Source organism: Corapipo altera, unplaced genomic scaffold (assembly GCF_003945725.1).
Source record: "Corapipo altera isolate COAL_440 unplaced genomic scaffold, ASM394572v1 0, whole genome shotgun sequence".
NCBI classification, from domain to species: Eukaryota; Metazoa; Chordata; class Aves; order Passeriformes; family Pipridae; genus Corapipo; species Corapipo altera.
The window spans coordinates 72,348,334-72,361,728 of record NW_020884872.1 but is presented as its reverse complement, the minus strand read 5'-3'; the positions used below and the strand labels follow the sequence as shown (position 1 = coordinate 72,361,728).

The 13,395-nt window shown below is 39.4% G+C and overlaps 1 protein-coding gene across 1 annotated transcript in view; it reads right to left on the bottom strand.

Moving 5' to 3' along the window:
• MIPEP (mitochondrial intermediate peptidase) overlaps positions 1-13,144 on the bottom strand; it is a 73,264-nt gene extending 60,120 nt beyond the window's left edge. The window contains exons 1-6 of the mRNA XM_027652346.1: positions 12,968-13,144; positions 9,877-10,050; positions 8,055-8,143; positions 6,229-6,315; positions 5,221-5,284; positions 3,299-3,481 (exon numbers count right to left, since the gene is read on the bottom strand). Of these exons, the coding sequence (XP_027508147.1) occupies positions 3,299-3,481; positions 5,221-5,284; positions 6,229-6,315; positions 8,055-8,143; positions 9,877-10,050; positions 12,968-13,144 (774 nt within the window). The remainder of the gene's footprint in view (positions 1-3,298; positions 3,482-5,220; positions 5,285-6,228; positions 6,316-8,054; positions 8,144-9,876; positions 10,051-12,967) is intronic.
• Between the last annotated feature and the right edge of the window lie 251 nt (positions 13,145-13,395).

Sequence of the window (13,395 nt, the reverse complement as noted above, 5' to 3'; positions counted from 1 at the left end):
GAATTGTTTTCTGCACATCAGTTAAGCTGGTTCATGGAAGGATCTGATAAGAAACAGAGACAGGGTCAGGGGAAAGAAAAGAAAGGAAAAGCCTTATTTCTTTTATAGCAGAAAGCTATTAGTCTGCCCATCTGCCCACGAACTTTCTCCTTTTCTCCAATTTCTAGTTTGTTTGGGTTTATTTGTAACTCTGAAGAAAAGAGTTACTTAAAGACTCAGAAAATCTGATAAAATGCTTTTATGTTTCACAAATCAATTGAAGATAATCTTTTTTTTTTGTTTATATGGAGTAAACTCAAGAAATCCAGACACGATTTATGCCTGCCTTCATCTGAAATAAGCTTCTCTCTTGGACAATACATTGAACAAGAATGCAGGTCCTGAGTTTAGAAAAAATATGAATATAAAAATTTACAAGTCATTTTGTACCTGTTCTGTTCCACCAGGCTTTCATTTTGAAAAAAAAGCAAATAAAGTAAGAAAGATGACTGACCTTCCTTGAACGCGGTTCAGCGTCTTTGCAGCAAAGGCCAACAGCATACTTGACTGCAAGTGCACAGTCATCTGGTCCACGTATGTCCAGACAACATTTGAACTACCAATGTCCAGATTTGTGTTCCACAGGACAATAATGACACTGGCATATATTAGAGTGGGTCCAGCACAGGGCCACCAAGTTGTTTGGGGGCTGGAGCACATGAAACAGAATGGAGGCTGAGAGAGCTGAGTTTGTCCAGCCTAAAGAAGAAAAAGCTCAAGGGAGATCTTAATCTTCATCTACTCTGCAGTCAGGCGTAGAGAACATGCAGCCAGACTGTTCTTGGAGGTACAGAGCAAGAGAAGGAGATGTAATGGACACAAGCTACAAGATGAAAAATTCCAACTTGATACCGGGAAGAAATAACAGTAGTGAGGGTGGTCAAACAGGCTGCCCAGAGAAGTAATGGAATCTCCATCCTTGGACAGTGTTCAAAACTCAACTGGACGTGTCACTGAGAAACCGGATCTTCTTGATCGCGCTCTGAACAGACTCAAACTGACAAGTTCCAAAAGTCCCCTCCAACCTAAATTATATGATTTCTAAAGAGTCTTTCCACAGATCTGACCCAGAGAACTGCATTTTTAAATTGATATATTACTCACAGCTTCAAGTAGTAATTCTGCAGATCACACTACTCTCAGGACAAGAGTTTAAAGACAATATACAGTGAGTATTATTCCTTTATTTACACCCTGCTAGTGCTGTAATTTAATTAATTTTTTATTTCTCACAGAAATAAACATTACAACTTGGAGTCTACCACAGTAAGCTTTTCTCTTTTTTTTTGTGACACACAAGACTTCAAAGCCACCTTGATTATTTAACTATATAGTATAAGTGAAGACAGAACACTTTAGTGTTTTAATATGCTCCTGGTCCTAGCATCGTATCTGGGAGTCTAAGGAACCATCGTCACATTTCAATGGCCTAAATTGATTTTCAGTTAATAACTTTAAATGAATCCTTTTTAGAAAAGCAACATTAACAATGAATAAAATAAGAGTATTCAGGATAATTCAAGTTGGATAGGATCTCATGAGGTCTCTAATCCAACCTCATGCACTAAGCAGAGACAGCTATGAGCCAAGACCAAGTTGCACAAAGCTTTTTCCAGTCTAGTCCTGAAACCCTGCACAGATGGGAGGGACAGCATGACCTCACTGTCTCACTGCTTGGGTATCACGAGCAGGAAAAACTTCTCCAATTAGCATTTTTCACATCCACTTGTGCCTGTTGCCACTTGTCTCCTGTCATGTACCACTCTGAAGAGCCTAGTTCTATTTTCTCCATGATATCCTTGCAAGTACTAGCAGGCTGCTGTCAAGTTCCCCCCAAACCACCTCTGCTATAGGGTGAACAAGTTCAGATCCCTTAGCCTCTACTCAGTGCAAGCACTCCAGTTATTGGTCATCTTGGTGGCCTCTGTTGAAGTCACTCCTAAAGAGTGGGGCTATAATCTCTTCCCATAGTCTCTGGCTCTGTCCCTGTTCCTGCAGTCCAGGATGCTGTTGGCCACCTTTGCTGCCAGGGTCATTGCTGGTTCATGATCAACTTGCTGCTCACCAACACTGTGGGCCTTTTTGACAGATCAGACCCAGCCAGGCAGCCCCAGCCTGTCCTATTACCAGGAATTTTCCCTTTCAGGATGCAGGATTTTGCACTTGTCCGTTTTGAATTACATAGTGTTGCCACTGGAACATTTCCTCAGCTTCTAGGCCACTCTGAATGTCAGCCTTGCCCTTCAAGTATATCAATTCTTCCTCCCAGTTTGCTACCACCTGCAAGTCTGGTAGGCAAGCATTCTGTCACTTCCTCTATGTCACTGATAAAGATGTTAAACAGGAGACCCAGGACAGACCCCTGCAACAGTTCTTTCATTACCAGTCTTCCTGTAGTGTACATTTCAATCATTACCCTCTGAGTTTGATCATAAAATTAGGGTTTTTACCTGTTAGTCCATAAATCCAGACTTAATGTCCTATCTTGGACTGAAGTTACTGAAGAACACTGAGGCAAAAGAAAGCGATGAGCTTCTCTGCCTTAGCTGTGCCTGCTGCCACTAAGTCACCGACCTTACTCAGCACTCAGTCCATGTTTTCCTTGTTCAGGTTTTTAGTACTAATGCAGCAGTAGTTGTTCTTGTTAGTGCCGTTGATGTCCCTTTCAAGCCACAACTGCAGTTGAGCTTTTACCTTCTTGACATCGTCTCTACAGATACAGGCAATATTTCTAAATTCCTCCCTCAGATCCTGTACCTGCTGCTACTTTATGTACGCTACCTTTTGGAGATGAAGCTTTGGTATGAGTTTCCTGCTTGTCAAGCCTGGTTCCTGATACATCTACTTGGCTTTCTAAGGATCACGATGCGCTAATACCGAGTATCTTACTACCCTCATGCGCTTCGAGGATGCTACCTTTAGAGAACTACCTGCTTTTTTGAGCTCCTTTACCCTGCAGAGCTGCATTCCATGAGACTCCACCTCCCAGTTTACTGAATTAACTGAAGTCTGGTTGCCTAAAATGCAGAGTTTGTATTCTGGGCCTCTTCTACCTCCAACTACTCAGGATCTGCATAGCTGTTATTTCATAGTTGCTACAGTCAAGTATGCCATTGAATATTATGTTCTAAAACAGTTTTTCCTTGTTAGTAATAACATCATAATCATAAACCACATGCATTTGCTTCACTAATAAGGAAAATAACTGATATACACTTCTATTATAGAGAATGTCAAAGCAAACTCAGGGAATACAAACCAGATCATCAGGACAATCAGCATGCAGACCAGCAACTTGCAAGTAATTGCCTTCGGCTATAAAATTATACCGAATATGCTCTGGCAAAACATGTTTGTCAATCTTGTTGGGAAGATGACTTCCTATCAGAAACTCATTACATAAATCCAATATTCTGACGTTGAGGTCAACTGCCTTTTTACGCTGTAAGAAAAATAAAGTACAAAATAACGTTTTCAGACATAGTACAGGCAGAACTCAAAGTTTCTCAAACCTTAGAGGACTTTTTCCAAAACTGAAGCAGAAAATACAACATTTAAGATTAGACCTACAGCATTAATAAAACTGTAATGCAGGGCTGAAGTCAACATGATCAGATGCTCATACAGATCTATAATTTCACACAGCATTGAAATTTGAAAGACAATGCCTCTGTTTCTGCAGTAAGAAACTGTCCAGTGGAGTATAAGTAGAATTTACATAAGCTTTACTAGCTGCTTGGAAAGCATTTATAAAACTATGCCTAATTGCTATGTAAAACACAGAAGAGAAAAACCAGAAGCATCACTGAGACAGATATCGTGAAATAGATATAGAATTACAGTTATATTGTTACTGTTTGTATTGCACTGTTTTCTGGAGACTGAAGTATTTATGGTATTGCAACCTTTCTCTGAGGAGTTAGTGATTAAGAGTTTTATCACCATCATTACAGTATTTCACACATCTAACCTTACTGTAAGATTTGCTTCAGTGAATTTGCTCACATTAGTAGAGTATGGTCTCTATGGCCCATGGGTTCATAGCTCAAAAAAACAAAGGCGAGGGTATGGATACAACAGTCCACAGAATGACATAATCTGCAGATCTCTGTCTTCCCATTCCACCCTAACTCTTCAAAATATATCTCTGAGTTTTATTTTAAAAAGTAGAAATTCTTTGTAGCAGAAGTAAGTTTCAACCTACAACAGGGAAGGATTTCTAAAGTCTGAAATGAGAACTGAAAAAAAAAAAACACTGAGCAGCAAATAACAAGTGGAATAGGCAGGGAAGGAAGAGGAAAATGTGCAAAAATAAGTGAAATTGTAACTGAAAGGAGATGAAGCACCACAGAACCAACAGTCAAATCAGACATAAAGCCCAGAGTTCAAGTTTCATGTTGTTCTTTATACAAAGTAGTTGCAAAAATATATTCTAGAAGCATTTTCTAGGTCACAAAACACCATCACATCCATGATCTTCAGAAAAACTACCACATAAATCTAGTAAAGAGCCTTTGTACGGATCTTTTTAGAGGGGGTGACTCAAATAAACAAAGTATTAACTTTATAAAGGGACATGAGCTATGAACAGAGCAACCATACCACGAAGCATGGGGTAAGCTGCTGGTTTTGGCAAATCCATCACTAACTACTGCGAAAGTATGTAAAAGCTCCAAGACAGGTAATCAGACCATACCCAGATAAACAATTCTGAACAAGATTTACAACTTCTGGTTATGTGAGCACCAAAAGAGAGCCTGGGCACACACTTGATCCCTTCTAAAACACTCTACTTGATTAACCTGCCATTGCAGCACACGGGGTGCTGCTTTTCCCCCTCTATAAATATGCTGTTGACAGATAAGTAGCTATTTTAAAAACCTGATGCAGACAACAAACAAAGAAAACAGGATCTCAGGTCTTGCTTATAACTGTTCAGAAGGGAATGAAAGGATGAGATCCAAAATGGGAAGAACAGTCAACATTAAAAAATGCCATTTAGAAGTGATTTAAAATAGACAAAATCAATCACTTCTGAGAAGACAAAATTCCACAGAGGACAATGGGAATCTTGGAGGAAAAACTGACCCTGAATCACAAGATTTCACATCGCACATTTTTCATTATCTGGTCTTTGGTAGACAGGCAAATTTCTGTTCATATATTGTAGCCAAAAATTACCTTTTCTTCATCCAAATGAATGCCACTGATCTCAAAATCAAACATAAAAAGTTCTGCCACTCGCCTAAAAATACAGTAAATCCCTGTTAAAATCACCTCATTTGATAGTAAGCATAATTTTTAAACAGATTTTGCCTTTAGTAGTTATTTAGGTTTCATGTCTTTCACAGGGACTAACACCACAGTTATACAAGTATTGTTATTAGGGACAAAGACTTCTTATCTTGTAGGTCTTTAACAGTCTACTCATTGAAAAAGGATTTTTCCTTTGTTCTTAGTCATCTACATTAAAAATATGCTTCAAAATAATCCCACTACATTAATCTAGATGTTTAACAAATTTGTACAAATTACCATTTTAATTTCATTTCACACTTCATTTATTCTAACATCAGAAAAATACCTCTTCAAATCTAATGTCCTTGATCATGGGGAAAGAAGGAAGAAGGAAGTAACAAACACCGAGTTTGTCTAACCATGTCAGCAAATAAATAATTCAAAACTATAACTGAATAAACAGTTAATAAAACCTATGACAGAAATCAGAAAGTTATAAATAAATATACTGCTAATCTGATTTTGAAAGATATAAATAAACTTTTATAAACCAAGTTGTATAGTCTGGTCCCTAATTTTACTGCTAAAAACACTCACATATACACCACAGTACAGTGTATCATTTTAATCAAAAGAGTATGATTGAAGAAAATCTTCAGTTCTCATTTCTTTGCTTTTGCAGATCTCAGTTATTCAGTGTAAATATATCTTGTGCTCTACAGTCACAGAGACATTCTCAAAGACTACACAACCACAAACTTCCTATCTTCTGTGCCAGTTATTTAGTAGTCACTAATAAATTAATAACAGAGAGGTGGTTTGTTTTCCAGTTGCATTTATTAATTTAACAAAACATGAGATGTAAGTACAATAAGGAAAAATACATATAATATCTAAAAATGTAATTCTATAAGATTCTATCTATAATGATCTATAAGCATCAATAAGTACCTGGTTTCTGGATCTAGGGAACTCGTAACACTTTCATCAGCTAGCAGACGTCTTAAACTCTGACACAGTTCAACATCTGTATTTAATCTGAAAAAATAAAGAGTAAAAGAAGCACACATTAGCAACAGACACTAACATTTCAGTTTCTTGGTATTACTCATTCAAAGGCAGATCTTAGTATTCACTGAAACAACATTAAAAGCCACGGGTTGTATTTTCAAAATGCTTTCTGGTTCACAATCACACTTAAAAACTAGAAAAATTGTATTCAAAACATGTGTGGACAAATCGGCATGAAAATAGGTTTTATGCATCCAATAGGAAAATACTTTTGAATGGTATTTTGTAGCAAATATGAGCAAGTCTAAGACTGATGACTTAGGTTCCACTAACAAAGATCATCATGGTGACAGCATAAATCCAAGAGAACTGTTTTCTAGTCCTTATTTTAAAAGGACTCCATTAAAGAAAAATCTGTGCTTGAGTTTGCCATCAGATAAATGTGCTGCTGGCTGCCACTGGAGTAGACTTAAAGTTTACTAACCCCAGGACATTTCCAGACACCGATCACCGTACCTGTGCAGACAATACTATGTCCATTGGATTTGCTGGCATATTATCTACAAGCATCTATGTCAACCTGCATTACTGGGTGGGAATTGCAGTGGGGAATGAAACATATGCATACAATAGTTTATTAGCCTCTCAGGATAATTTGTGAATATTTTCTTCTTTCTAAAAATTTTGTATCTGAAGTGGTATTCAGATATTTTAGTCATATTGTTATAGATGGCTTGCTGAATCCAATTCTTGAGGAACCCAGTTTCAAGTGAAAGGCTTCCCAAACATGCTGGCAAGAACAAAGCAATAGTTTCTGCTGAATTTACTCTGAGAATTCTCTTTTTAGTCAGTACTGTTGTCCTCCTCAGAGTATAAAAGGCCTCTGCAACTCACTGTAGGACATGAGATCAACCAGTCACTGTGTCCACTGTTACTAGGAGTCCTGAGGGAAGCAGCAAATTCTGGGTGACCTTCAAAATACTGCTTGGTAAAGCATTCACTAAAGAAGGTTACTCCTGAATCCAACAGGAAGGGAAGATACTGAAAGGACACAGCATTTGGAGACTTAAGATCATTTCTTTCCACTTCTCAGCAGCAAGAGCAGAAAAGAAGTAAATAAATTCACTATAGTCAAGAGCCACAGAGGTAACTTTCAGAACTTAGGCTTTAAGGTATTAAGAAAAAAGGCAATCCAAAGAAAAGTCAAACTTCAGAAATGGAAGTGTTTAAGAACATGTTCTATGGAATGGGGGTTTTAAATAAAGAACAAGCACACCAAAGTATACCAGCCATATATCACAGCCCTAGACAGACACATCTTCAAACACTTTAACAGGAAACTGTCCTTTCCTCTTTCACATATCCCACTCACTGTCTGGAACTCAAAGGGTCAGCAAAACAGAAGAAAAAGTGTTGTGCAACGTAACAGCTTAAATCTTAAAAACAAATTGGCATTTTGTATATACCCTTTACAACCACTACTGAATTGTCACAAGTCCTAGAAAAATGTTACTTTGAGCCTTTGATGGGTTTCAGGGACGTGGAGTCAGAAACTGAAACTAAAATAGAATAACCTTTCATGAGATAACGTAACAAATCTAAACCCTTAGATATCTGTAATGGAAGACTGACACTTTTTTTGCATGTGCAAATCCTTCCAACTTATTTTTTGTTGATTGCTGTTTTCATAGATGATCATACAGTAATTTTTAAAGATGCATATGGAAATACTAAAAAAAAAAAAAAAAAAAGAAAAGAAAACATACTTCTCTACCACAGTACCAATGTTCCTGCAAGCTTCTTCAGCAGCCTCTCTGAATGCAAAGTCAGGGTGGGCAACTTTCACAAAATCAGCCTGACAAATCAGAAGAAGAAAACAGTAAGTAAAAGAGAATCTTGCCTTATAAACAAAGTTGCATTCAAGCAGTTCCACTTCTGTTAACATTTATTTCTAAGAGTTCTGTGAAATCTTTTTGCAGAATTTGCTGGTTTTTTCTTAAAACATAAAGCTGATTGGAAAACTTTGCTGACATTTATTAAACCAGATAGTGCATATATCTTTCCAAAAATATCATTAACCTATACACTTTTTAGAAACATTTTAAGTATAGTGTGTCTCTTGTGTATAGACCACCAAGTTATGCTTTCACATAACTTCCTAGTAGGAAGAAATATGTTTCAAGAGAAAAACAGAAGTTCTTTTGGATTCAGAAGAAGGTTTTTATTTGACTTACTGATTTTTAGTAAGTCTCCAAATACCTAAAGGGGTCCATAAGGCTAGAAGGATGCTAAAAGGGGGCTGGGGAGCGAGGGGCTTCCATGACTTAAATCAGGGAGGTTGTATTTAATTAAAGTCTAGGAATATATTGTAGACATTTAGCATGATTGTACAGAAAGTACATGCAACAAGCTTCACAGTCTAATAATATGATTGCAGTATGGTTGAAAAGGCAGCCTTACAAATGCTACACACTTCAGATTTTTACTTCTTGGAATCCCTGCTTAAAATTCTGTATAATATTGACAGAATAGGTGCTAAATGACAGCACCTGCCAACAGGTAACAATCACCAAATTGCTTCTAGACGAAGATTTGCAAGCTTTGTGCATCTTTGAACACAAAAACCTGAAAGTAGTACATAGGAGGTAATTTTAACTCAGCAAACTGATACAAAACCACGGGCACTGAATTCTGACATTAGTGTTTTACTTAGATATTGACTGATTAAGCAGAATGAAAAGTAGTCTATACAAAACATAAGAACTAGTGACTTGACAGAGCATGTAACAAAAGATGTCTTAAATCTAGAAAACAATAAGAAATAAGATTTGAGAACTGAAAACACACAGAGACATTCAAATGTGAAAACCTAAGTCAAAAAACTCAGTGACCTTTTTAGTAAGAACTGAATTCAGAACGAAGGTTGGGTCTGCTTCCTTCAACCAAAGTGTGATGCTTTGATAGAAGATATACTTCAGGCAAACAGTTTCCAGAAAGCAATATGAAATGCTCTGTTAAACTTAATATTTTGTGATACAGAATATCAGACCAAGTACTATGAATCTGTGGACCACAGAAACTGCAGTCTAGGAAATACCTGCATTTTTCTGTTAATAAAAAAGGAATACTGTTGAGTTTCATCTGCCACTTTTAATCTGCAAGCTCTCTATGGACCTTCACCTTTTAAAGTTCATAACTTAAAAATATGTGCATTGCAAACCCAATTTTATCTTTGAAATCAGTCCTCTCTTTTCCCCACTGTAAGTGATGCTGGAAAGTTTATGTATTAATATTACAGTAGAAATACAACTGTGATGTCACCACTGTTTTCTTGTTGTTGCTTTTATACTATTTTTACATCTGTTTTATAAACAATTGGAGCTTGACAGGATTTGTAATTACCTATCAGTTGGTAAAAACATGTAATTAACTTTCAATCAATTTCATTTTATCTCAACACAAAACTTCATGGCACTGTCTTCGATTTACTGCAGTGCAGAAAATCATAAAATGTAACACCATGGCGTAAGCTCAGTCAGTTTAAAAGGATTAATTTTTACTTTATGCAATAATAAAAAAGTAACTTACCAAGTCTGCTACTCTGCACAAGCTATCTGAAAGCTGATCAAAGATCCTTACAGTCTCTGGCCCAGGTGGTGTTGAACATGCCTTCTGTACTAGCTGTTCTGACTCTTGCAATGCTTTGTCTTGTGCTTCTTGAAATCCTTCCGGACAGCTCAGTTCTGGAACACCAAACAGACCCTGCAATGCAGAACACAATGAAGACACATCACTATTACCCTCCTTGATTTCTGCACCTTTGTTTCAATATTGAATTATCACTATGGAATTTTATCAAAATTACCCTAGCTAGCATATTGTAACACTTCACTAAAACATTCCTACCCAAGTGTCTTTATAAACAGACTAGTCACAAAACTAGCCACAGACATTGGTATGATGTCAAAACACGTTCATTTCCCAGAGCAAAACCGCACTGAGGTTTTTTTAGCCAGTATTGTTCTCAGCAAACCTTAAGAGTTTGACATCAAATCCTCACAAACTCTTCTCTTCCACACCATAAACCCCTATGCCAACCTTTTCTCAAAGCAATTATCTTGCTTCCAAAGCATGGGTACCAAAAAAAACCCAGAAAGTCCACTTACGTTTGAAAATGAGGGAAAATCACTCCTTTGAAGCAAAAGAGACTTATCAAGGAATATGACAACTAAGTAGGAGTGTCAAAACAGTGAATGAGTTGGCCAATAGCACTAGATATCAATGCTGGATTGATATCTAGCAGGCAATAGGACAGTTGTTGTGGGCTCATTAAACGAGCCACACATACTGGAACTAGATCTCAAAGGAAAAATCAGCAACCGCCAAAAATCTGTATGGTATAAACAGTTTTATTCCTGAAGTTCCTACCAAGCCTGGCCTTGTCCCACAGGGCAGGGTAGACACAGACAGCAGTGAAACAGAGTTAAAGAGGTCCTACTGCTGATCAAACAAAATTACTAACACTGGCTGCAAGAGAAAAGTTCCAGAAGACAGACCTACAACAGCAAAAAGATTTCATAGAATCATAGAATCTCCTGATTTGGAAGGCAACCATAAGGATCATTGAAGTCCAACTCCTGGCCCTGCACAGGACAGCCCTAAGAATCACACCATGCGCCTGAGAGCACTGTCCAAACATTCCTGGAACTCTGGTAGGCTTGGTGCTGTGACCACTTCCCTCGGGAGTCTTTTTCAGTGCCCAATGAACCCCTGGCTGAAAAACCTTTCCCTAATAATTCCTTAATTTCATTTAAGTTAAAAAAGCATCACTTCAAGCAATACACTCCCTTTGCAACTGCCCAACTGCAAGACAAGCATCTCTTTACCTGCTAACTACAGCATCTAACAGTGAAAAGCAGATGATTTTACACAAGGCCTATCCCTCCCCAAATTTAATCTCAGCATCTAAAACCACAATCTGGATCTGCAGATCTGCAGGCCAGTCACTTTATAATGCACCTTCTGCAAACTCTGTGTTACAGCAGTCAGCTACAGCTTTGCATATAGCTTGCAAGTATTTATCTAAACAAAACAAAAGACTACAAATTGACAGCTTGTCTGTAAAAGTATATATTCTGAATGAAGCAAAAGGATCCCTTAAAGTAAGTATCTGGGACATTCTGAGTTGCTTTTGCCTATTTTCTTTCTGTCACTGTTGCTAAAACTGCCTTTTTTTTTTCCAAAAGACAGAAACCCTTTCCTCACACCTCCTATGTTTTAATTTATTATTTGGGAACAGGAACTAGACCAAAACAAATACTGAAAAAGATATTTTTATATATATACACACACGCTTAGACATAAATATAATTGTATCACAGCACCCTTCAATAATGCTTGTTGTATAAGAGACTCAAGACTTCACTCAGATCCCCAGCCAAGGGTTGCAGTATCCTGCAATATCCCAGAGAGCTCCTGGCCTTCCTGCTGCCCTACATCATCATCCACCCTCCCGAGTGAGCTCTTCCTGCACATGTAGTCCCCTGTGAACAGGAGGTATCTCCTCTTAGAAATAAATTAGCCATGGAGCTCTTGTTCCATATGATACCAAGCTTGACATAAAAATTGAAAAATTACCAAAAATGAAGCCTGGTGCAGTTTTGTGTGTTCTTTAATGGCACTGGCTGCATAGATGCAGCATTATTCTCTTCGCTTGGCCTCAGCATTTACATCCTACTTGTTACAGCCTCTTTGTGAGTTTGAAATATGCATCTCTATTCCAAAATTACTGTGGGCCAACTGAATTGTCCAGAACTCACTACCCAGGTCAGCCAAATGGGCAATATTTAACTCCATTATTTCCTGAAGCAAAACTTACACCAGTGTGCTTGCAGAGGCAGGAGAACCAACAGAAAAGTTTCCCAAACAAGTCCTGGATTATAAAGAGAGGTCAGATTTGTCCTCAGTATACCCTCGAGTTCAACAGCTTTACCAGCCTGGCAGAGTAGCTGAGTCAGCAGGCAAATACCTGGATTTTGCAGCTATAACTATTCTGCATGCACTGTGCCACCTAACTCTGTCCAGGAGCCAGCCTGTTGATTCCTAGGACACTCATTAACAAACGCACCTGGCTCACCTCAAAAGGAAACATATCAGAAAAACCAAGCGTCAGCGACCCAGCAAACAAATGCTTTTTTTTTTTTTTTGCCACAAGACAAATGTCAAGAACAATGTCCAGGCAAGAGGATGTCGGCAGTGCAGCAGATCCCGAAGCACTGCCAGAGTGGCACGACACTGATAGAGGAACGAAGGCACAGCCTGGTGGGAGCTGGGAGTGGAAGGGGCAATAGAAGGGGCAATGGAAGGAGCAGGATCTCTTGTATGTACATATGGGCGCTACTGAGGCTCAAAGCAAGTATTTCCATAGATAAGACCATGACTGTCAAACTCGTCTGCGTCCAAAAGCCAGAAGGCATTGGTTCATTAGAACAAAAATAAACTGAACCAAATAAAAATTTTATTTAAAAAAAAAAAAATTACACAGAAGGAAAAAAAAAATTACCCTGAAAAAAAATCCCTTAAAAAAGAGTTCCGATAAGCAGAGCAAAGCACCATGCTGTCAGCGGCCAGGGCCGCCGCAGGCCCGCCGCAGGCCCGGCCCTTCCCTCCCGCCGCTCACCGTCTCCCTGCCCGCCGCGCCGCCGCGCAGCGGCTGCTGCTGCTGCTGCTTCGCGTCGAAGGCGCTGCCCACGGGGCACCAGCTGGTGCTGACGGCCCGGCGGCCTGGCCCCACCGCCCGGCCCTGCAGCACCCGGCCCAGCGCCGCGGGTAGCGCCCGCCGGCAGCCGCCCAGCATGGCGGAGCGCCGCGGAGCAGAGCGGAGCGGAGCAGAGCAGAGCACACCTGCACTGACCCCAGCACTTCCCGCTCACAGCGCGGCCGCGACCTCCGCGCGTCCGGGCCGAGGGGCGGAGCAGGAGCAGGAGGCGAAGGGCCGGCAGGCACAGCGCGGAGCGGGGCGGAGCTCCCTGATCTCACCGCCCCTCAGCCCACCCGCTCCGCTGGATTCGGCGCTCGAGCTAGTACGTCGCTTCCCGGGCTGTCCTG